This window comes from Podarcis cretensis (assembly GCF_951804945.1).
Source record: "Podarcis cretensis genome assembly, chromosome: 8".
Lineage (NCBI taxonomy): Eukaryota > Metazoa > Chordata > Lepidosauria > Squamata > Lacertidae > Podarcis > Podarcis cretensis.
Window position 1 is genome coordinate 87963882 of NC_137177.1, and position 25870 is coordinate 87989751.

At 46.6% G+C, this 25870-nt stretch overlaps 1 protein-coding gene across 2 annotated transcripts in view; it reads right to left on the minus strand.

Annotated features, from left to right (window-relative positions):
* Nucleotides 1-25870, minus strand: part of LOC307222305 (uncharacterized protein) — a 144326-nt gene that overhangs the window by 67684 nt on the left and 50772 nt on the right. For both annotated transcript variants that reach the window (XM_079987425.1, XM_079987424.1), the window contains exons 11-12: nucleotides 25662-25776; nucleotides 25260-25394 (exon numbers count right to left, since the gene is read on the minus strand). In XM_079987425.1, coding sequence (XP_079843551.1) covers nucleotides 25260-25394; nucleotides 25662-25776 — 250 coding nt within the window. The remainder of the gene's footprint in view (nucleotides 1-25259; nucleotides 25395-25661; nucleotides 25777-25870) is intronic.

Consider the following 25870-nt stretch of genomic DNA (forward strand, 5'->3'; position numbering starts at 1 on the left):
CTCCCCGACCTGCTCTTTGGGGCTGGTGGTGGGCTTCCCCCTGCCAGCCCCAAAGAGCAGGTCGAAAGGAACCTGAAGCCTGGAGAGTGAGAGGGGTCGTTGCACACCAACCCCTCTCGCTCTCCAGGCTTCCAAGGTAGCCGCATGAAGGTGACTGAACGCACCTTAAACGGCACCTTGTTTTTGAGGAGATTTCACCCCTCCCATACCCAAGAATCTCCGGAGGAGCCTGCTGATTCTACAGAGAGGAGGAGGCGTGTCCTGCTATCTACTTATTCTGCCCAGCACCAAATGTGTGAGAGTGAGTCAGTCAGTCAGTGTGAGTCAGTGTGTCGGAGAGAGAGAGAGTGCTAGAGATTGTGTTTAGAGATAAGATTGCTGCTAAGAGCAGCTGCAGGCACTCAGAGTAGCATTGATGTATGCTTAGATCTTTTAGCTCTGTATATAGTTTTGTATTATAGCTGTAGTTATAGAATAAAAGGAGGATACTCTACAGAGCTGCTCTCCGAGTGGTTTATACTCTGCAAGACTCTGCAAAACTCTGCTGCGCAACGACTGTATTATTGTGCAAGCGAATCCGGTGCTCTCAGCTCTAAGCTGTGAGTCCACAGCACGGTGACCTGTCCCTGTGAGAAAGGTGGTCGCTGGCAGTGCTACCCAGCTCGCCTAGCCCAGTCGGGGTTGTAGTGCATGAGGCCAGTTGGTACACTGGCTCAAGGGCGATGCTGACAGTTTTATAGGGGGAAAACAAGAGGGGGGAAATTTTCCGCCTCTCTTCACAGCGCCTCCTGCCACTTTGCTGAAGGGGCGCTGGGCAGAGAGGCGGAGAATTTTTTTTTTCTTGTTCTGCCCCCTCTAAAACAAGGTGCGTCCTATTGTCCGGTGCGTCCTATAGAGCGAAAAATACGGTATTTGATTTTAATTTGTAAATTTTAGCCAATTTTCCCCGTAGTTAAGTACCATTGGTACACCATTTTCATGAAATTTTCTCTGATTGTGTAACATGCTGTGAATTCAATATCATATTTCCATAATTTCTCCCATTGGTCCAGCCAAATTACATATATCACATGCCCATTTAGTCATAACTTCTTTTACTTCTTCATCCCTTAATTACCATTCTAATAATAAACTATACATTTTGGATATATTCTTTCTTGAGTTTTGTAATAATACTTTTCGAAATTTTGATTCTTCTTTTTCAAATCTTATTGCTTTATCCTGATTGAATATTTGGGCAATTTGGTGATATTGTAACCATGTGGTACAATATTGGGTCACCTCTTCATATGGTCTTAGTTTTAATTGGCGCTGTTCCTCCTTTAGGAGCTGCTGGTATGTTGCCATTCTTCCTATCATATTTTTCTTTTTAACTGATATTACTTCTAACGGTGAGACCCACCATGGGGTTTTTGGTTCTAACAACCTTCTATGTCTCACCCAGACCTTGTATAATGCATTTCTAATTACATGACTGAGAAATTCTTATTGTACTGCCACTTTGTTGTAAATTAGATAGGCATGCCAACCGTATCTGTTGTTCCATCTCTCCAAGTCTAAAATGTCACTATTATCTAACTTAATCCAGTCTCTGATCCAACTAAAGCATGCTGCATCGTAATATAGTCTCAGGTCTGGGAGTCCAAAGCCTCCCTGCTCTTTTATGTCGGTTAATAATTTATGTTTGATCCATGGCTTTTTGCCTTGCCATATAAACTTTGTTAGGTCCATTTTCCATTTTTTTAAACAATCATCTTTACTTATTATGGGAATCATTTGAAAAAGGAACAAGAGTTTTGGTAAAATATTCATTTTAATAGCCAAAATTCTACCCCAGTGTTAAATTCAATCTTGTCCAAATTTCCATTTCTCTTTTTGTTTCTTCCAAAAAAATTTTATAATTATCTTCAAACAAATTTATATTTTTCATTCTTATTTGGATTCCTAAATATTTCACTTTTTTTACAATTTGTAATCCAAATTTTTCTACCAGTTCCTTTTTCTCTTGGTCTCCCATGTTCTTTACCATTAGTTTCATTTTTTCTTTATTCAAAGCAAAACCTGAAACCCTTCCAAAGTTTTCCATTTTTTCTAGAGCCTTTGCTATGCTTTCCTTTGGATTTTCCACCATTAACACTAAATCATCTGCAAATGCCCTTATTTTGTATATTTTCTCCCCTAGGGATATTCCATTTATTTCTTGATCCAGTCTGATTTCTTGATTTAGTATTTCCAAAACCAAAATGAATAATAATGGTGAAAGTGGGCACCCTTGTCTGGTGCCCTTCTGTATTTTAAAATAATCAGTCATGTCATTATTTATTATTATATTTGCTTCTTGTTGTTCATAAATTGCTTTTAACCGTCTTGTAATTTGGTCTCCCATGTCCATCTGGTCTAATAATATTTTTAGAAATTTCCATGAAACTTTGTGGAATGCCTTTTCCGCAGAGGTTTTTTGAGAGAGTTAGAGTTAGAGTTGTTGAGAAGACAGTCTGGAGTTATAAGAGACAGAGAAGATAAGTCTGTGGGTTGGGCTAGTCTGGTGTGAGAGAGGGAGAGAATTTGTTAAGAGGAGTCAGTCAAACAGTTGAGATAATCAGTCAGAAGATATTAGGAAGGTATAGGCTGGTAAAGAAACTAAAGTTAAGATAGTAAAGTTAAAGGGACCCCTGACCATTTGTGGCCCACTCATTTCGGATCGGGGCAGCCACTAAAGCGGTACACTTAGGCCTACCAGCTGAAAGGATAAAGGATCTGGGTCGATGGAAGTCAGATGCTTTTAAAGGGTACATTCGGAGGCCTTTATGACTGTTTTCATCACCCCTGACCCCTCCTTGTTATGCTCTTTTCCTTTTAGGTGACGTGGTTGTGCGCATTTGGATCATAGGCCATAGTATCGTCCACTGGGCCAGAAACTGTGCTGTCAGCCGTGGCCAGGGGTGCGGGTTGGATCTGCCAAAAAATGTTGAAATCTCCTGGATCACTCACCGTGGAATGCGTTGGGGGGAATTTCTGCCAGCAGTAAAAGCTAGAGCCACTGTGAAAGGCCCACCCAATGCCCTTGTCATTCAGCTGGATGGAAATGATTTGGACTACTGGAAGAGCGTGGACTTAATGAGGAACGTTTTCGATGATTTTGATGATCTGAGGATTTCTTTCCCAAATTTAGTCATAATTTGGTCATCACTGTTGGAAAGGCCCACTTGGAGGGACTGCTGATGCCCTATTGCTCTGAACAAATCAGAAAGATCCTGGAACGCTCAGTGGCGCGTAGAGTGGCAGCGCTGGGGGGGGGGGGCGGGACATTGACCACTCCAACATCCAGTTCAATAAGGTGACCCTCTACTGCGAGGATGGCGTGCATATTTCCAATGTAGGAAACGATGTTTGGTTGGCTGACATATCTGTGGGGATTAGGGACTGGTTGCAGGTCTGAGGCTATTGGCGGTGAGCTTTGCTCCAGTGGTGGTTAGGCATTGGTATGGGTATTGTTATGTAGATGTATGGGGGGGGAGCACCATCACCTCCCCCAGATATTGAAGGGTAGTTTGGTAAAGGATTCCGGGGGGGGGGGGCTTGGCCCCATTGGAAGCCTATGGAGGCCAGGGCCCAAGGCACGCCTCCGAGCGGTGACCCCGGGGGAGTGCCTAGTGTTGGTTTGCAAGCCCCCTCCATAGAGGCTGGCCCCTCTCACTGTCCTTGGAGCTTGCTTACCGGTAACCTCCTCTGGCTGATATCCAGACAGACCAGGGAGATTTTGATAGGCGACATTTTCCCAAGCATGGGCAAAATGCACAACCCCTCCCTCCTGCTTCCGCAGGGGAAAGAAAATAAGTCAGAAATCTATTTACATGATGTTTATTTCTGACATTACAGCACTAGAGAAAAACACGTCCTTTCAGCTCAGTTCTTCCAGCAAGTCTGACAAACTTCCTGAACATGCGCACACAGAAGGTTTCAAGTTACACTCTTCACAAAGACTTATCCAGCCTGTGAACGTCCTGGGAAATTCTTCTTTCCCACAGATAGGCGCATCATGTGGTGTCAACAATCTGGCTGTCTGCAGCGGTGATGTTTCCATATCCTGACATCCTCCCCCATATGAATCATCATTAGCTGTGGACAAAGCTTGATCCAGAGAAGAAAACAAACAGTTGTTATACATGTAACAATCCCCTGTTGTTTCAGTTCCACCCTTGGAACTACCCGCCACTGGTTTCACCAATGTAACTCTCTGGTTGTCAGTTTTCCAAGGAATGAGTGCTTCTGCATTACCTTGACTAGGGAATGTTGTATTATGCTTAGCAACTCCCTGTTGTGTCTTTGTCTCTGACTTAGACACAGCTTCAACCTGTCTTGAGTTGTCAACAATAGTAACACATGCAACAGCTGAACTAGCAAACTCTTGAGAATACCTCTCGGGTGGTACGCCCTTTGTGATTCTCTCAGACCTGCGTATGAGGTGCTGATCCTCTTTGCTGACTGGTTCAGTCTCAGGACTTTTTGAAGAACCAGTTCCAATAGTAAACAGTGGTTCATCCTTAACCTGTGAAGATCTAGCTTTTGTGTGTGAACCTTTCTCAATGACTGTGTCAACAGAACTCTCTGAGCTTTCTGTGTCGCTTTCAGTATCACTATAATCAGAATAATCAAATTCATCATCTGAATCATCAGCAGTGGGATATGTGTGAAAAATTACTCTCTCCTGCCCAGGAGCACTCTCTAGAAATTTTGTGAGAATCACCTGACCAGAGATAACCCACAAAAATGCCTCTGGCATTCTTCACCCCTTCTGGAGTTTCCGTCCTGATTTGAGATCCAAAAACCTTAAAATGCGAGACAGAAGGTTTTCTATGGAACAGCCTCTCAAAAGGAGAACATTCCATACCTTTCGAAACCTTTCTCACCCACGTGTAACAAAAACAAGATAAAGATTCAGCCCAATACTCATGTGGCAAGTGTGAACTCAGCAATTGTGCCTTCATGCCATTCTGCAACTCCTTGTTCACTTTTACACAAACAGTTTTGTTCCATGCAGCCTCTGAGACAACAACCTTGTGCTTTATCCCTTGCTTCTCCAGGAAATCCTGAAAATCCTGTGAAAGAAAAATTGGCTTCTCATCTGTGAAAAGAAAATCAATATTAGCATCATGAATATTCTTAACCTTATCACAAAACTCCTTAAACCTTTCTAAGGTTTCTCTGGGAGATCTCAATGTGTAAATCCATGCATATTGAGAAAAATGATCAACAAATACAAGATAGTATTTTGCATTGCCTCTAGAAGGTGCTAAAGGACCAATTACATCAGCATACACTCGCTGAAAAACACTGTTAATCTTTGTTGCCTTTCCTCTCGTGTCTTCTCTCGAGATACCTGCAAGAGAAAGCATTTTAGATTCACATGCTGTGCACATTTTATAATCACTTTCATCAAATGTCAACAGATACAGTCCATCTGTGCTGGTCCCGGGGGAAAGGTTACTGTTGGCGTAGTCAAAGTCCGGTCCTGGGTCAATAGCCTGGAAACAGTTCCGAAGGAGCGGGGCGAGGTCCGAAGCAGGAAGCCAGGCGGGGACAGGAACACTGGAGGAACAGGACTGGATGCTGGCCGAAACAGCTCTTCATTGATGTTGCTCCCGCAATCTGGGACCGGGCTGACTGGCCCTTATCTTCTCTGAGGCGGGGGCGGTCCCGGCCCCCAGGAGACCCGCCTCTCTTGGCCTTAAAGCGAGCACTCCTCCTGGGAGAAACCAGTTCCCTTCGCCTCTCTGCCCTTCGCCTCTGCAGTTCAGGAGAGGCTGAAGGGTTACTGGGCCCAGGGGGAGACTCACCTGCAGGCACTGAGTCCTCAACCACCTCTGGAGCCAGAGTGGAACCACCTGGTGCCTGCTCCTGAGGATCCAACACAGGTGCAGGCGCTTCAGAATCAAGGCCCTGCCCCAGTTCAGCCGGCCCTGGAGGCGGGGACTCCTGTGCAGGCTGGGATTCCTCTGGTTCAGCCTTTGAATCGGAATCCCAGGCCATCACACCATCTTTCTCTCTGGCAGAAAGATACAGCTCTCCATCTTTGTAGATTTTGCAGCTTTCCTCATCATATGACAACACCAGTTTCTTCTTAGTGATCTGAGATACACTCAACAGATTGTACTTTAAACCTGGAACAAAATAAACATTGTTTATTGTCAAGTTCAGGCTTTCTAGATACACAGTTCCGATCCCGGTTGCTTCCATTTCCTGACCATTGGCCAGTTTCACAGTGAAGCGTTGCTTCTCGAACGTAGAAAACAGTTCCCGGCGTGACGCCATGTGTTGCGTGCATCCTGTGTCTACAATAAATGAGTTCTCCACGGATGATGTGGCTTTTAGTGACATCAAAGCCATATCTGGTTTTGCCTGGGACTGGGTACGACCTTTGCTTGAAGTCTGAGGCTTTACAGAGCTCCCTCTAGCTCCTTTCTCCTGATGTGGTGTCTCCTGACGAACAGCATTCTGAGCTACAGCTTTCTCCTCTGTAGCAATATTAGTAGGGGTGCTTGATTTCTGAGCTTCACTCCCCCATCAGCAACAGCCATTGCAGCAGTGCTAGGATCATCATCAGCAACAGCAACAAGAGTCCCTTCACTTCCTTGTTGTGGCTCAAAGCTCCTCCCAGCTTTCGATGAGCTCTCAAGAATTTGGTTAGCTTCATCTTGGCTCTCCCCCTTTGGCGCAACCAACTCTCAGTCCTTGCTTCCCACCCTAGCTTCACAAGCTTTGCGGAGTGACTCCCAAGCAACCCTTGGTTCTTCTGCACCCTTTAGGACTGACTCAAGATAAGCGTCCACATTTTCTCAGGACACGCTGCTTCAATTCACTTTGAACTGCAGCCTTCTTCCCCTGTGCTTGTACAGCAACAGGTTGTGGAGTTTGTACTAAGTCCCATAATTGCTCTCCCACCAGCAAAAATTCCATTGCAAATGACCATTCTAGCCAGTTTTTGCTATTCAGTTTCTGAGAGAACAGAGCCATCTTTAATCCCAAACTGCAGTTGCAGCTACAAACTGGGAAATCCAATAGTCTGTTTACAAGCTGCTTGCACTTGGCAGTCAGCCCAGCTGCCTGGAAATTTCCCTTCCACAGAGAATCTGTAAACAATAAGCCTTCGCTGCAATTCAACAACAATCAGCAAGCGGCGCTCTTCTTGGAAAGTCCCCTTTCCAAGTTTGTTTACAACAAGCGTCGCTTGCTTTCGTTTTTGAAGCTTCTTTTCTCTCTATGCTTTTTAAACTAACCAGTTCATAAATTTAGCTCAAAAAGTACTCACGACTTGTCGCATAGCAATGGAACTTCTTATCAGCTCTGGAATGCAAAGTATGCGGCCTCTCCACTGAGTTTTATCCAAAACAGGAGCCTTTTTTTCTCAGGGAACCGAAGACTTTTCAATTCGCGTTCACCATCCAGCCATAAATCAGCATTGCAGAGGTCCGTGGATCGCTGCTTATCAGCAAAAAAACACCTGGTGCTCCCACCTGGTGCTCAGCTGTCTTGCTGTTGCAACCATTGGGCTCTGCTACCAATTGTTGGTTTGCAAGCCCCCTCCATAGAGGCTGGCCCCTCTCACTGTCCTCGGAGCTTGCTTACCGGTAAGCTCCAGACAGACCAGGGAGATTTTGATAGGCGACATTTTCCCAAGCATGGGCAAAATGCACAACCCCTCCCTCCTGCTTCCGCAGGGGAAAGAAAATCAGTCAGAAATCATGATGTTTATTTCTGACATTACAGCACTAGAGAAAAACACGTCCTTTCAGTTCAGTTCTTCCAGCAAGTCTGACAAACTTCCTGAACATGCACACACAGAAGGTTTCAAGTTACACTCTTCACAAAGACTTATCCAGCCTGTGAACATCCTGGGAAATTCTTCTTTCCCACAGATAAGCGCATCATGTGGTGTCAACAATCTGGCTGTCTGCAGCGGTGATGTTTCTATATACTGACACCTAGTTCATCTAGGTTGGTTTGAACCTGTCCAAGCCGGTTGGAACCTGTTCAGACTGGTTTGCTTTGGCCCAGACTGCTTGGAACTGGCTCAGACTGGTTTGAACATGTCTAGGCCGGTTTGAACTGGTGTAGGCCAGTTTGTGCTGGTCCAAGCTGGTTTGAACAGGCTAGTTTGTCCCAGACCAAGCCTGTTTGAACAGTTCCAGACAGCTTCGAGCAGGTCCAGGCTAGTTGGAGCAGGTGCGGGTCATTTGAAACTGGCCCAAGATTTTTAGAACAGGTCCAGGCTGGTTGGAACTGGTCCAAGCCGGTTCAAACCTGTTGAGACCAGCTTGAACCAGTCCAAACCAGTTTAAACCAATCGAGGCTGGTTTGAACCTGTCTTGGCCAGCTTCAACTGGTATAGGCCAGTTTGAGCAGTTCCAAGTGGGCTGGAAATGGCCCAGACAGGTTGGAGCAGATCCAGGCCAGTTGGAACAGGTGCAGGTCATTTGAAACTGGCCCAAGCTGGTTAGAACAGGTCTAGGCCGGTTGGAAGCTGTTGAGACCGATTGGAACCAGCCCAAGCTGGTCCAAGCTGGTTTGAACTGGTCTAGGCCGGTTTGAACCGGTCTAGGGCGGTTTGTGCTGGTCCAAGCCAGTTTGAGCCTAAGCCAGTTTGAGCAGTTCCAAGTGGGTTGGAAATGGCCCAGACAGGTTGGATCAGGTCCAGGCCAGTTGGAGCAGGTGCAGGTCATTTGAATCTGGCCCAAGCTGGTTAGAAAAGGTCCAGGCCGGTTCAAAGAGGACTATGTCGCTTGGAACCAGTCCAGACCAGTCGGAACCTGTTCATACAAGTTGGGTCCTGCCCAAGCCGGTTGGAACCAGCCCAAACCAGTTGGAAAAGGTCCAGGCTGGTTCCAACTTGCCCAGACCAGTTTAAACTGGCCTAGACTGGTTGGAAATAGCTCATACTGTGTGATGGTCTGGGATTCCGATTCAGAGGCTGAACCAGAGGAATCCCAGCCAGCACAGGAGTCCCCACCTCCAGGGCCGGCTGAACTGGGGCAGGGCCTTGATTCTGAAGCACCTGCACCTGTGCCGGATCCTCAGGAGCAGGCACCAGGTGGTTCCACTCTGGCTCCAGAGGTGGTTGAGGACTCAGTGCCTGCAGGTGAGTCTCCCCCTGGGCCCAGTAACCCTTTAGCCTCTCCTGAACTGCAGAGGCGAAGGGCAGAGAGGCAAAGGGAACTGGTTTCTCCCAGGAGGAGTGCTCGCTTTAAGGCCAAGAGAGGCGGGTCTCCTGGGGGCCGGGACCGCCCCTGGCCTCAGAACAGATAAAGGCCAGTTGGCCCGGTCCCAGGTTGTGGGAGCAACGTCGTTGTTGAGTACCTGTTCCAGCCCGGACCCAGACCTGACTCCCCAGTGCTCCTGTCCCCACCCGGCTTCCTGCTTTGGACCTCGCCCCACTCCTTGTGGACTGATTCCAGGCTAGTGACCCAGGACCGGACTTTGACTATGCCAACAGTAACCTTCCCCCCGGGATCAGCACATACTGGTTGCAACAGGTCTAGGCTGGCTTGAACCGGTTGAAGCCGTATGAACTGGTCAAGGCTGGTTTGTGATAGTCGAAACTGGTTTGAACTGGTCTAGGCCTGTTTCAACCGATCTAGGGCAGTTTGTGCTGGTTTAAGCCAGTTTGGCGGGTCCAAACCGGTTTGAACCGGTCTAGGCCGGTTTGAGCATGTCTAGGCCACTTTGAACTGGTCTAGGCCGCTTTGTGCTTGTCCAAGTGGCTTTGAACCGGCCAAGGCTGGCTTGAACTGGTCGAGGTTGGTTTGTGCCAGTCCAAACGGGTTTGAACCGGTCTAAGCCAGTTTGTGCCGGTCCAAGCCGCTTTGAACAGGTCTAGGCTGGTTTGAGCCAGCCCAAACCAGTTTGAACAGTTCCAGACAGCTTCGAGCAGCTCCACGACAGTTGGAGCAGGTGCAGGTCATTTGAAACTTGCCCAAGCTGGTTAGAATTTGGAAGTAGCTCAGATTGGTTGCAACAGGTCTAGGCTGATTTGAACCGGTCAATGCTGATTTGTGCCGGTCCAAGCTGGTTCGAATCGGTCTAGGCTGGTTTTTGCTGGTCTCAGCCGGTAAAGGATTCCGGGGGGCGTGGCCCTGTCCGAAGCCTATGGAGGCCAGGGCCCAAGGCACGCCCCCGAGTGGTGACCCCGGGGGAGTGCCTAGTTGATGTGCATCAGCAGGGCTCCCCCTGCTGGTGTTAACCCTTCCGGATCTTCAAGCAAGCAGGCCGAAGCCAGATAGTCGGATAAGACGAATGCCTAAGCCAATACTGCTCATCACCTGCAACCAATAAAGTTGCGGCCAATTTTAGCCCATTAACCTTAAAATAACGGTGTCATGTATCTTTATTCCTACTGGTGGGAGGCGGGAACTCGCCACGCAACCTGGCTTGGCCAATTCAGCTCACAATGCGTTCTCAAAGTCTCTGGGGTCGGTTTGATACCATAGTCCCCTGAGAAAGCCCTGTTGAAATTTGCTATCATACAGCCGAGTGGAGTGCTTGAATTACAAGCCGTTGAACACCCCCCCCCCCGCATCGCTATGTCCCTACTCACCAGATTCTCAGAGATTCGCTTCCCTTTGTTCCCGATCAAAATGCAGTCATCTGATTTGGAAATGCGGTACTGAAAGGTCCACATTCAGTGCCCCGGCGCCCTGTTACCATCAATTCTGTTGGAACCGGTTCAGACCGGTTTGAACCAGTTGAAACCAGTTGGGAAAAGTCCATGTGGGTTCCAACTTGCCCAGACTGGTTGGAACTGGCTCAGACTGCTTGGAACAGGTCTAGGCTGGTTTGAACCGGTTGAAACAGGTGGATGTCATTTGAAACTGGCCCAAGCTGGTTAGATTGGGTCCAGGCCGGCTGGAACATGTCTATGTCGCTTGGAACCATCCTAGCCCAGTTGGAACAAGTTCATACCAGCTGGATCCAGTCCAAGCTGTTTGGAACCAGCACAAACCAGTTGGAAAAATTCCCGGTGGGTACCAACCTGCTCAGACCAGTTGGAGCAGGTGCAGGTCATTTGAAACTGGCCCATGATTTTTAGAACAGGTCCAGGCTGGTTGGAACTGGTCCAAGCCGGTTCAAACCTGTGGAGACCAGCTTGCACCAGTCCAAACCGGTTTGAACTAATCGAGGCCGGTTTGAACCTGTCTTGGACAGTTTCAACTGGTATAGGCCGGTTTGAAATGGCCCAAGCCAGTTTCAGCAGTTCCAAGTGGGATGGAACTGGCCCAGACAGGTTGGAGCAGATCCAGGCCAGCTGGAGCAGGTGCAGGTCATTTGAAATGGGCCCAAGCTGGTAAGAACAGGTCTAGGCTGGTTGGAAGCTGTTGAGACCGACTGGAACCAGTCCAAGCTGGTCCAAGCTGGTTTGAACTGGTCTAGGCCGGTTTGAACCGGTCTAGGGCGGTTTGTTCTGGTCCAAGCCAGTTTGAACCGGCCTAAGCCAGTTTGAGCAGTTCCAAGTGGGTTGGAAATGGCCCAGACAGGTTGGATCAGGTCCAGGCCAGTTGGAGCAGGTGCAGATCATTTGAATCTGCCCCAAACTGGTTAGAAAAGGTCCAGTCCGGTTCAAAGAGGACTATGTCGCTTGGAACCAGTCCAGACCAGTCGGAACCAGTTCATACAAGTTGGGTCCCGCCCAAGCCGGTTGGAACCAGCCCAAACCAGTTGGAAAAGGTCCAGGCTGGTTCCAACTTGCCCAGACCAGTTTAAACTGGCCTAGACTGGTTGGAAATAGCTCATACTGGTTGCAACAGGTCTAGGCTGGTTTGAACCGGTCGAAGCCGTATGAATTGGTCAAGGCTGGTTTGTGCCAGTCGAAGCTGGTTTGAACTGGTCTCGGCCTGTTTCAACCGATCTAGGGCAGTTTGTGCTGGTTTAAGCCACTTTGGCAGGTCCAAACCGGTTTGAACTGGACTAGGCTGGTTTGAGCATGTCTAGGCCACTTTGAACTGGTCTAGTCCGCTTTGTGCTTGTCCAAGTGGGTTTGAACCAGCCGAGGCTGGCTTGAACTGGTCGAGGTTGGTTTGTGCCAGTCCAAACCGGTTTGAACCGGTCTAGGCCAGTTTGTGCCGGTCCAAGCCGCTTTGAACAGGTCTAGGCTGCTTTGAGCCAGCCCAAACCAGTTTGAATAGTTCCAGACAGCTTCGAGCAGCTCCACGCCAGTTGGAGCAGGTGCAGGTCATTTGAAACTTGCCCAAGCTGGTTAGAATTTGGAAGTAGCTCAGACTGGTTGCAACAGGTCTAGGCTGATTTGAACCGGTCAATGCTGATTTGTGCCGGTCCAAGCTGCTTCGAATCGGTCTAGGCTGGTTTTTGCTGGTCTCAGCCGGTAAAGGATTCCGGGGGGCGTGGCCCTGTCCGAAGCCTATGGAGGCCAGGGCCCAAGGCACGCCCCCGAGTGGTGACCCCGGGGGAGTGCCTAGTTGATGTGCATCAGCAGGGCTCCCCCTGCTGGTGTTAACCCTTCCGGATCTTCAAGCAAGCAGGCCGAAGCCAGATAGTCGGATAAGACGAATGCCTAAGCCAATACTGCTCATCACCTGCAACCAATAAAGTTGCGGGCAATTTTAGCCCATTAACCTTAAAATAACGGTGTCATGTATCTTTATTCCTACTGGTGGGAGGCGGGAACTCGCCACGCAACCTGGCTTGGCCAATTCAGCTCACAATGCGTTCTCAAAGTCTCTGGGGTCGGTTTGATACCATAGTCCCCTGAGAAAGCCCTGCTGAAATTTGCTATCATACAGCCGAGTGGAGTGCTTGAATTACAAGCCGTTGAACACGCTCCGCTGCATCGCTATGTCCCTTGTGAAGTGCTACTCACCAGATTCTCAGAGATTCGCTTCCCTTTGTTCCCGATCAAAATGCAGTTGCCTGATTTGGAAATGCGGTAGTGAAAGGTCCACATTCAGTGCCCCGCCGCCCTGTTACCATCAATTCTGTTGGAACCGGTTCAGACCAGTTGGAAACCAGTTGGGAAAAGTCCATGCGGGTTCTAACTTGCCCAGACCAGTTTGAATTGGCCCAGACTGGTTGGAACTGGCTCAGACTGCTTGGAACAGGTCTAGGCTGGTTTGAACCGGTCCAAGTCGGTTGAAACATGTCCAAGCCGGTTGGAACCAGTCTAAGCCAGTATGAACCGGTCTAGGCAGGTTTGTGCCAGTCCAAGCTGGTTTGGACTAGCTTGGACTAGGATGGTTTGAACCGGTCCAAGCCGGTTGGAACTGGTCTAGGCCAGTTTGAACCAGACTAGGCCAGTTGGTGCCGGTCCAAGCCGGTTTGAGCTGGTCTAGGCCAGTTTGAACTGGTCCAGGCTGGTTTCTGCCGGTCTGAGCCAGTTTGAAGAAGTCTAGGCCGGTTGGAACAGCTCTGTGTCACTTGGAAGCAGCCCAGACCTGCTGGGACCCCTTCATACTGGTTGGATCCAGCCCAAGCCAGTAGGAACCAGCCTAAAGCAGTTTGAAAAAGTCCAGGCGGATTCTAAGTTCCCAAGGCCGGACTGGCTCAGACTGGTTTGAACAGGTCTAGGCTGGTTTGAACCGGTCCAAGCTGGGTGGAACAGGTCCAAGCCGGTTTGAACCAGCTGAAACCAATTGGGAAATGTCCAGGCGGGATCCAACTTGCCCACACCAGTTTGAACTGGCCCAGACTCGTTGGAAGTGGCTCAGACTGCTTAGAACTGGTCTAGGCTGGTTTGAACCGGTCCAAGTCGGGTGGAACAGGTCCAAGCCGGTTTGAACCAGCTGAAACCAATTGGGAAATGTCCAGGCGGGATCCAAGTTGCCCACACCAGTTTGAACTGGCCCAGACTGGTTGGAAGTGGCTCAGACTGCTTAGAACTGGTCTAGGCTGGTTTGAACCAGTCCAAGTCGGTTGAAACAGGTCCAAGCCGGTTGGAACCAGTCTAGGCCAGTTTGAAATGGTCTAGGCTTGTTTGAAATGGCCCAAGCCAGTTTGAGCAGTTCCAAGTGGGTTGGAACTGGCCCAGACAGGTTGGAGCAGATCCAGGCCAGTTGGAGCAGGTGCAGGTCATTTGAAACTGAATTTGACCAGTTCAAACCAGCCTAGACCTGTTCAAACCGGCTTCAACCAGCACAAATCAGCTTGGACTGGTTCAAACCAGTCTAGACCTGTTCCAACCAGTCTGAGCTAGTTCCAACCGGTCTGGGCCAGTTCAAACTGGTCTGGGCAAGTTGGAGCCCACCTGGACCTTTTCCAACTGGTTTCGGCTGGTTCCAACTGGCTTGGGCTGGATCCAACTGGTATGAAATGATTCCAAGTGGTCTGGGCTGCTTCCAAGAAACATAGACCTGTTCCAACCAGCCTGGAACTGTCGTAACCAGCTTGGGCCAGTTTCAAATGACCTGCACCTGCTCCAACTGGCCTGGACCTGCTCCAACCTGTCTGGGCCAGTTCCAACCCACTTGGAACTGTTCAAACCGGCTTAGACCAGTACAAAACTGCCTCGACAGGTTCAAACCTGCTTGGACCCACAGAAACCGGCCTAGACCGGTTCAAACTGGCCTAGACTGGTTCCAACCGGCTTGGACCTGTTTCAGCCGACTTGGACTGGTTCAAACCAGCCTAGACCTGTTTCAACCAGTCTGGACCAATTCCAACTGGTCTGTGCAAGTTGGAACCCACCTGGACCTTTTGCAACTGCTTTGGGCTGGTTCAACCGGTGTGGACCGGACCCAACAGGTATGAATTGGTTCCAGTTGATGTGCATCAGCAGGGCTCCCCCTGCTGGTGTTAACCCTTCCGGGCTTTCAAGCAAGCAGTTGGAAAATGTCCAGGTGGGTTCCACTTGCCCAGGCCAGTTGGAACAGGCCCAGACTGGTTGGAACAGATCTAGGCTGGTTTGAACCAGTCCAAGCTGATTTGTGCTGGTTGAAGCCGGTTTGAACTGGTCTAGGCTGGTTTGAACTGGTCAAATTCAGTTTCAAATGACCTGCAGCTGCTCCAACTGGTCTGGACCTGCTCCAACCTGTCTGGGCCAGTTCTAACCCACTTGGAACTGCTCAAACTGGCTTGGGCTCTTTAAAACCAGCCTAGACCTGTTCAAACCGGCCAAGACCGGTTCAAACTGGCCTAGATGGTTCCAACCGGCTTGGACCTGTTTCAACCGACTTGGACCGGTTCAAACCAGCCTAGACCTGTTCCAACCAGTCTGAGCCAGTTCTAACCAGTCTGGGCCAATTCAAACTGGTGTGGGCAAGTTGGAACCCGCATGGACTTTTCCCAACTGGTTTCAGCTGGTTCAAACTCAATTGGACCGGTTCCAATTGGACCTGTACCACCCAGCTTGGACTGGTTCAAACCAGCCTAGACCTGTTCAAACCAGTCTGAGCCAGCAATAAAACCCTTTCTGCAACCCCAAGAGTGCCAGATTGGAGGGAGGATCCTCACTCATCAGATTCTTTATGTACCAGAATGTCCCAGTCCCCTTTTGGGACGTGATTTTCTATCTAAAATTCAAGCTCAAATAGCCTTCACGCCTAAAGGGGCAGAATTGAAATTACCACCAATTGTATTAGCTCTAAAGCCAGGTGAAAGCAGAACTGCACATGCGTCGGCACACCCGTCTCGCTCTTGGGACTTTACTAATTAAAAGCCTGAAAAACAAATAACTCTCTGCAAACTGATAGCTGAGATAACTGACCGAAAACTGGGCTTAGGTCCAAGTCCTGGATTGGAGTGAGTTAGTGTTTAAAACGGCGGTTTATCTATTTCTTTGGGAAAGACTTGAGAAGGACTTAACAAGATGGCCAAGTCTTTGAAGGAGCTGGGTGAAATGATTCAGCGTTCAGAAGCAAATGTTCGCGCTGATATGCAAGACTTGAAAGGAGAGATGAGAAGAATGACTGCTACAGTAGAAAAAGTTATGAAAATAGCAGAGTATGCAAAAGAGGTAGCTGATGCAAACGTAAACAAAATAGAATCTCTGACAAAAAGGATTTCACAAATGAACGATAGACTGTGCAGAAGGAATTTAAAATTCGCTGGTATTTCTGAAGAGATTGGGAATACGGACCTGGAAAAGGAGATGTTACAATGGCACAAAGAACAAGGAATTGAAATGGAGCAGAATGAAATTGAGAGAGTGCACCGGGTGTTCACATCACGAGGAGGCTCTGGACTTCCCAGGGTTGTAATTATGACACTCACAAGAGAGAAGGTAAGAGATCAAATTTATAAATCACTCCGGCAGAAAGCAGACCTGCCGTTTAAACAGCAAAAGGTCATAGTGAGACAAGACTTTTCTCAGGAAACGCTTCAAGACAGGAAACGTATGCAGCGGTTTGCACAAGCTCTCTACAATCATAAAATCCTCTTTACCTGGGCCTACCCTGCTACACTGTTGGTTTTTAAAGACAGCAGGAAATATTCTGCTAAGAACCCTGGTGAAGCAAAAGAAAAATGTTAGCTGATTTAGGAGTTGGACTACAAGGACAGACTGAGCAAGAACTCTCATGTTCGGAAGAATTACAGGTAGACCAACAGGGAGCGTCGAGTGAAGAATCTCAAGAATCTCCAGTGCAGAGACAAGAGAATAAAAGAAGACGGAAGTCGAGAGGGGAAGGAAACAGCAAGAAATAATATATACTAGAGACATCTAAAATGGTCTTTTGTAAATATATATATATGTTGCTTTTTCTGATATAAACTTTCCAAGAGCGAAGGGAGAGGAGTGTGGTTCTCCAAGATACCATGAGACAGGGATCATGGAGATCCCTAAGTGAGTCTCAGGGGGGAGTTGAATGCGTCAGAATTGAAAATATAATATATGTACACAGAGGGATTCAAAAAATAAACAGTAGCTGGGATAATGGATAGATCTTTAAAGGTTTTATCTTTAAATGTTAACGGGCTGGCCTCAAACACCAAACGCTACAGGGTACTGACATTGGCAAAGAAAACGAAAGTGGATATACTATGCCTTCAGGAGACTCATACAGCCAAAGCAAACAACCGACCTTTGTTATGCTCTCAGCAATGGGGCCTCATAGCAGAATCGAAAGCCACGAGCAAGGCTAGAGGGGTCGCTATACTATGTAATATAAATCTTAGGCCAGAGGTTCTGAGCCGGAAAAAAGATAATGATGGTAGATTTATATTCTTAAAAATTAAAGTGTCACAAAAAAATATTTACAATAGCTAATATATACAGCACTAACACCAGACAGAAAAAAATTATAAAGAAAACCTTGAATAGACTGCAGTTTTACGCTGAAGGGGAAGTTATCGTTACAGCAGACTTTAATTGGAATATAAAGAACGATAGTACTTTCAGATTATGTAAATGGGGATTAAAGGATGTTTTTGAGAGAGGAAACCCCAATACCAAACCTACCTTCTTCTCCAACAGACATAAGACTTTCTCTTATATTGACTATATGCTAATTAAAGAAGGGAATGAAATCAGTGTTAGAATTGCAAAAACTATGGGAATATGGATTTCAGACCATGCTCCACTATTTGTGGAGCTGGGACTGGAAGAGGATGGAAAAAGTAGGAGATGGCGGTACAATAACCTAATAATGGCAAAAGAGATTGACAGGGAATATATTAGAAAACAAATTGGTTGGTATTTTAAAGAAAACAATGCTTCAGCCAAGATCCCGGTAGTATGGGACGCTTTCAAAGCTGTTATAAGAGGACATTGTATACTGAAAGAGATTGCGATTAAGAAGGATTGGTACTCGGGGAGACAGAAAAAAATTAAAGAGATTGAAATCTTGCAACAGGTTACATTTCTAAGGAGGAGACAGGAGCAGTTGAGAAAGTTAAAACAGGAATTGGATGAGCCGGATAAAGTTGGAAGAGAGATAATATGATCAAAAATGGTTTTCAGAGAACCTCAATAGGATCATATAAGAGACTGGCAAACTATTTAAAGAAAAGGAGGGATAAACAGAGGGTGAAGGCCATTAAGACCAGAAGGAAAATACTTACACAAAGCTCTAGAGAAATAAGGAAAGAATTTGCAGAATTCTATTAATCTTTATATAAAGAAGATAATAAAAATATAAGTAGGGAAAGTTTACGGTTTAAAATTGAAGAAAGTGATAGATTAAGACTGAAGGAGGAAATTTCTCTGGAAGAAATAGAGAATGTAGTTAAATCATTTAAAAGTAAGAAATCCCCAGGATTAGATGGAATTACGGCAGACTTTTATAAAGAAACAATTGATATCCTGGGCTCAGAACTGAAAAAAACAATTTAGTAATATCTTAGAAGGGGGGAAAGCCCCAGATACTTGGAAACTAGCGGAAATAGTAGTAATTGAAAAACCACAAAAGGACCCTACAGAGGTGGGGTCATACAGACCAACTAGCCTATTAAATCAAGACTATAAGATATTTACAAAGATCCTGGCAAGGCGACTGGAAAAGGTACTACATAAAATAATAGAGGAAGATCAATATGGATTTGTTAAGGGAAGATACATAGGCCATCATATAAGAAATGTGTTTTAATAAATACATTTAATAAATATATTTTTTATTTCTTTATTCTTTATTTTTTATTTATTTTTTATTTTTTTATTTTTTATTTTTTATTTTTATTTTTTTATTTTTTATTGTTTTAATAAATACATTTATTAGCAAGCAGGGTAAAAGGAAAATTGGTGGTCTTGAAATTGGTTGTGTATAAGGCCTTCGACACAATTAGACATAAATTCTTATGGAATATTATGCAGGAGGTAGGATCAGGAGAGAACTCTGTCGAAGCAATCCGGGAATTGTATAGAGAAGGGAAGGCTGTGGTCAGAGTGAACGAGGGGGTTTCAGATCAATTCAATATACAAAGAGGAGTTAAACAAGGATGTTCACTCTCACCACTACTATTTGCATTGGGTATGGAGTACTTGGCAGACAGAATACGAAAATCCGTAAGGATAAAAGGGTATAAGGAAGGAAAGGAAGAAATGAAGTTAAACATGTATGCAGATGCTATCCTATTATTATTTACAAACCCCTTAGAGGGTGTAAGAGAATTTATGATAATCCTGAAGGACTTTAAAGAGGAGTTGGGATTGGGATTAAATTTGGAGAAGTCTGAAATTTTAATTGGGGATGTAAATAAAGAGGAGAAGAAGAAAATTGCAAAAATGGCAAAGATGGATATCAATAGGAAAAAAATTGAATACTTGGGGTAAATATTATTAAAAATAGTGCTAGGATTCCAGATGTAAATTACAAAGAAGCGTGGAGAAAGATCAAGAAGAATATAAAGTGGTGGAATAATAAGAATTTATCTATTCTAGGTAGGGTTAGAGCAGTTAAAATGTTTTTGGTACCAAAATTATTATATTTATTTCAAGTAATTACACTACCCATTAGGAAAATATGGTTCAAAACATGGAATAAGGTATTTTAAAAATGGATTTTTGGAAGTAAAAGAGTTAGAACCCCAGCCATAGTAAATTATTCATCTCAAGAAGCGATGGGATGGGGAATACTGAACTTGGAATTTTACTATGAAACGTTCCAATTGAAAAATCTAATAGATATTGGATATAAGGAAGGGATTAAATGGATAAGACTGGAGAATGAAATAAATGAAGGAATAGGAAGAGAAGGGCTATTTAACAGAGATATTAACACAGCTTTTAAGAAGACAATAGGACCAAGGAAAATTGCGTTAGGAATCCGGAAGAACTGGAATACAAAATGGATGCCAACATACTCAAGGTGGATGCCGTTAAAATATATGTAGGAGGGTCAAAGGGAGCCTGGTTGGTGGAAGAAATTAGAAGATCAGGGATTTTATAAATTAAAAGATATGTTTGGCTCCTAAGTGGTGTGGTCCATATGCCATCTTGCTTGCAACGCCTACCACGGTGAAAGTGGCTGAGGTGACCCCCTGGATTGATCATTCTCATCTGAAGCGGTCTGAGGGTCATTGGAACTGTGAGCAGAATCCTTCGGACCCTCTGAAGTTGAAGATCACCAGGAACCCCTGCCCCTAGCCCCACCGGGAGTGGGTTAGGGCACGAGCCCCAGACACCCGGTCTGTTCTCACTGCACCGGAAGCCAGTGAGTCTACGCACACCCGAAGATTGAGGAACTGCACCGGCAGATGGGAGGATCTTTACCAGTTGAATTATCAGCCAGCCCTCAATTTGTGCCAGATTTAAATACAGACCAGCTGTACAGATAGTAGTAAGGAATGTGGATGGGCTAGGGAACATAATTGATAAGTGGGTAGAGTTGTTGGAGGATTACGGATGTCATATCCCCTTGTATTTTCATGATTGGTACATACCCGTTTGGCTACAAGCATTACCAAGGCAGCTGTGCCATATACCCATATACCCTTAGAAGGGTTTTGGCCGAGACCAACCTATCATAGGAGGTAAATGCCCGGAGAACCTAAAAGAACTGTTGTCGGGTTCTCTCACCCACCACCCCAAGGTGTACTTCCTCCCACCATACTGGTCACAGTAGCCTTCTTTCCTCCCCACCCCCCAACCCTTTTTGAGTAGCAATAGCAGAGTGTATACAGTGTGAATTGACCACTCCAGTTCAACCAGAACCCGGGAACCACTAAGAGGCTCTACTGGGTGCGGCTGAACGGAGGGTTGGCTCACTCTCCAGCTATGCTCTGGTCTTGGTTACCTCCAGTTCTTCTTACAGTAATAATAACTGTTCTCCTTATCTTCTTTTACGTATATAGGAAGTATTTCTTCGGAAAGACTACCCACGAGGAATTGTTGATATCCTTGGGCTCCTTGAACCCATGGAGTTCCTTGATCATGATGAAGTTGATGTTAACCCTGATGTGCATCTTGACCTTGAGGAGACCAATGACAAAAGAAAATGTTTTTGTAAAGCATGCTAAGCAGATGTTTAAATATATGGCGAAAATGTCACCCTTTATTATGAACACCCTAGAAAGGTAGCTGACATATCCCAGGACTAATCAGGGACCCTGACATTGTCTTGGCAGGCCTACTGTATAATCAAAGTGGCCTTTTCGTGACACCTCCTTCTGAAATGAATGATACCTCCTACCGATATTTCCGGTTCTCCAGAACCACCCAGGGCTTGTGCTTTTGTTGTTATGCCTCTGGATCATGGAACACCAAATGGAAAGATTGGCCGAATGTCCAGGACCACCAACATAAAGGTTGGCTGGGAAATTACACACAGTGCACTGCTAAGTTGTGGTTGTGGGGTTCCTTCCACGCCTCTTACCAAAACAACACCACATCCTCAGATCTGTACCCATACTTTCCCAGTCAACTTCACTGGACAGGGATCCATCTGTTCTGGCTGGCTGATCAAGGACCCCCAATCTTTGGTTCTTGCATAATGGACTAGCCACTAATTACCACCCTGGTAATTATCAGTGTGTGGGAATAGGTGCCTTTACTTTCCCTGTGACTGTGGAGGCTTTTCCTCCTCTACCATCTCTTAGAAACAGAAAGAGGAGAGAAGTCCAAGGGGAACAGTGCAGTGATGAGATTTTCCTGGCCCGGTCTGTGGGTGCTGTTGGTAGAGGCTTCGTTAGCATCCTCACCATCGGCATACATCCGGGAGTTGTGGCTGAACAAAATCGTGAAGCACTATTTGCCCTAACATGCAGGTTGGAGAAAACCATCAATGCCACTACACATATACTCTGACGGTTGCAGTCTGAGATTGAGGATTTGAACCAGATAGCAGCAGCTAATAGACTTGTTCTTGACTATCTTCTTGCCAAATCAGGAGGTTTTTGTAAAATAGTCCCGGAAGGCAAATGCAGAGTGAAGTTTCATGACCTCAACAACACTACTGAGGATGAGTTGCCAAAATTACAGGCCCTTATAAATGATAACCATTGCTGCGTCTGTCGATTCTTGAGCATATTTTGAATGGGTATCAGGTATTCCTTATAGGTTTGCAACATACGCTTCTGATTTCTTATTGAATGTTTTTTTAAAAAATCTTAATGATTTCTTCATGAACTTTGTTCCAAAAGCTTTTTATCTCCTTACTACCAAATATGGTACATTGTTCCTATCTCGGTGTTACATCTCCAGCACACATTGGTTTTTTGCTTATAGATTTTTGCCAATTCCTTGGGGCAGTGGTTAAGTACCATCGGTAGATCATTTTCATTAGATTCTCCCTTATTGTATAGCATGCTGCGAACTTTATGTCAAATTTCCACAGCTAACATTATGTTGTGGCCAAAATCCTGTGCCCACTTTATCATAACGTCCTTTAGCATCTCATCCTTGAGTTCCCATTCCAAAAGTAGATCATACATCCTAGATAGGGTCTTTTTATTAATTTGTACTAATTCCTTTTGTAAGAATGACTTCTTTTCTCCAAAACTAATTTTCTTATCCTGATTAAATATATGCACTATTAGGTGATAGTGAATCTAGCCGTTACAATACTGTTTAATTTCTTCATACAATTTGATTTTTAATTGGTCCTGTTCTACCTTTATTAATTGTTGCTAAGTTGCCCAATTTGTGTCCATGTTTGTCTTTTTTACCGTTATCATCTCTACTGGGGATACCCACCAGGGTATTTTGGGCTCTAATAGTCTGTGGTACTTATCCCAGACCTTGTATAATGAAATTCTGACTATATGATTTAAAAAGTCCTTATGCACTGTTAGGTAGGCGTGGCATCCAAACCTCGTATTCCAACCTTCTAAATCTAATATATCAGCCTTCTTCAAGAAGGTGGGGTTGTTTTAAATGATTGTTAAATGTGTTATGTTGATTTAGATTTTGTATTTGTGGGCTGGAGTGTTGTTTCAGGGCTCTTGTATTGTTTATTAGTGTGCATACATTAGTCTTGTGGCTATTTTTAGTATGTTTTTATTATTTTAATTTATATTATGTTCTGATATTTTTATTATGAATTTTGTGCAGTGATTATTCTTATTATGTATTTTGTGCTTCGTATACTTGGTGTTGTGAACCACCCTGAGATTCAAAATCAATAAAATCAACAATCCAAAACAACATCAACAAGAAACACAACAACAACAAAAAGGTTTCCTACCGCTGTGTACGGAAGGTCGTGAGGGCAGCACCACTCCTCTTGGTCCATCCTGGTGGCGTTGATGTTCCTGGCGCTGGTCCAGACTGGATCCCGCGGAGAGCAGAAGATGGTATCTCTGCGGCACAACTCTGATGTTACGTTGTCTTGGCCTGGCGCAACTCCGGATGTTCTGTCAGGAGGAGAAAGAGGCTCCTTGAGAAACGTCCCATCCAGACATTCCACCAGGTGTCCCAATAGCCCACCAGATGCCTCACTCACCTGGCATGCAGCTCAGGAAGTCCTGCGGGTAAGGTTCCCTGTGAACGCAGTGGAGCAGCCTCCTCAAAAAGCGCTGGACCCTGCCTTTCTTCCGATGTTTATAGGCCCGCTGCATGATGTTCAGGCAGCTCCTCCCTGTCTGCCTGAGCCCTTCTTCCTCGTGCTGCTGCATCTCTTCCAGCCCTGAGTGGCAAGGGAGAAAGGTTGAGCAAGGCGGAGATACACAGGAAAAGAGCCATGCATCAACAATATGAAAACAGCCGTCAGGTGTGTTTGTGTGTGAGAGAGAGCAGTGAAGTCACATGCCAATTCTCTTTGCATGTGGCACCTCTGTCTGAACATACATCTGAGAATTTGCCTTCCCCTGAAGACCTTTCTCAGCAGAAGCTTCCCTCCCTGCCCTCCGTACGTCTCACTCACATGTTCCATAGGATGCCATGTCTTGATGGTGGATGAAACTGGCATCCCGGAAAACCAGATGACCTAGAGAGAGAAAGAGGCAAGAAAAGGGACGTCATCTCGATGCAAAGCAAGTGGAGACAGAGGCAGCTCGGCAGGAGGGCAGGTATGCTCTAGAGGTCTCCACCCTCACTCAGAGCAAGATCTGGGCACAGATGGAGGCCTACCTAGCAGGTGGCCTGGGTACATGTCCATCCTCCCTGCCGTCATTACCAAGACGTTTCTGTCCATCCCTACCAGGGAAGAACATTGCTTGACTTACCCAGAAGCAGAGCTGCCACCCTGGAGACTGATGGCAGCCTGTTGGCGGACGGCTTCGTACATGTCAAGGCAGCACTCCGAAGGATGTCCTTGCTGAAGGTCTTGCTCTGTGGGCAAAGACGACAAAGGAGAAGTGGCATCAGAGAAGCTTGAGAGCGCGGCAGAAGAGCCTTGCACTCCCAGAGACATGCCTGGGCAAAGCTGCCAACAAAGCAGAGGGACCTTACCAGATGCTTGGCAGCCTGGTGGAGAGCAAAGTGGAGGCTAAATTTGTTGGAACGAGCCCACCACTTCACTTGTGGGGCTAGATGGGAAAGAGCCCTCCTTGCGGCCTGCAACACAAGAAGAGAAGAGGGTTACAAATTGCGGTACATAGTCTCGTAAGCTCCTGAGAACAATCCCTCCCTCCTACTGTGTAAGACCACCTCTTTGGCCCTCACCTTGGCCACCACGTCCTCGTCTTCGAGGTGAATGAGGACCACAACCAGTTCGTGAATGGCTTCCTCTTCTGTTGTTGTTATGGGAAGCCTTTGGTCTCTCACCCAGCCCCGAAGCAGCCCCAGATGTTCGATGGCTGATGCCCGGACGGAGGCTTCCTCCTGTAGGCAGAAAATATCAGAGGTTGTGTTTCTCAGCAGATCACCTTCCTTTCTCCTGCCCACTGGGGTGTTTTGAGGCTGCTCAGCCCCCTATCCTCCTCCTGGGGGAGACTGGGGGCAGGGGTGGCTCTCCCCCTGCGTTTTCCAGGCAGGCTTCCAAGAGAAGGTGCTCCAGAGGAAGACCATCCTGAAGCCAGAACATCTCCGCTGCATGCCAGTCTAAACCCCACCCTTCCTCTTCCAAAGCATTCCTCCTCCACCGGGTGTGATGTCATGTTTTCCCTAACACTCACATGGGCAGCCAGACCGCAGTAGGTTGCTGCCAGCATCTTCAGGTCTTCCTCTCCCAGCTCCCTGGAATGGTAGGCTTGGTCTACTAGCTCTATCAACTCTGGGAGGACATCGGCTTCCGCAGAAGGGAGGGAATCCAGCAGCAACAGCCGCAGAAGCGAAGGGTCCTACACAAAAGAGAGAATCTTTTCAAAGGTCTGAAAGGCCTCACGCCTTTTAGCACAGGCCCTTCAGTATTGTGCCAGCAAAAGAGTGCTGGACCATGATTAGAATCGAGATCTATACCCCCCTCCCTCCCTCCCTCCCTCCCTCCCTCCCTCTGAGCATCACTTGCCATGTCAGAGTCCAGAAGCAGGGATATCCCTCTGACGCTGAGCTTCCGGACTTGCAGGTGGTCGTGTTCCAGCCAGTTGAGGAGCTGCTCCAGTGTATCTTCACAGGGATAGACCTCCAGACGGCAGCTGAGCAGCTAAAGAGGCCCAAAGAGAAAGAAACACTTCAGTGATGAGAGACTGAGGCAGGTTCTCCTTTTACCCACCATTTGCAATTCTGCACAGAGCAAACCCACTGAAGTGAATGCACCAAAGTTTGTCATGTACATCAAATCCAATGGGTCTACTCTGAGGAGCACTAAAACAGGCAACAGTCCGTAGGCTCAAAGCAGCCCAACACTTGGCAGAAACCAAGCCAGGGCCTCCTTGCTGCACCCATTTCCTCCCGCGTCAGTCCCCCTCACCTCGATGTAGATAGCTGCCGCGACTTGTGGCATTCCGGCAAACTCCTGGTCCTTGAGAGCAGCGATGATGCTTTCCACCATGGGAGGGATCCACCAGCGTCGCTTTCCGACAGCTCTGAAATGGAGAAGCAGATCTTGGTAAGGAAGGCAAAGACACCGCAGGAAGCAAACGGGCACAGTCCGATCCCGTGCCTTCAGCTCCATTTGCC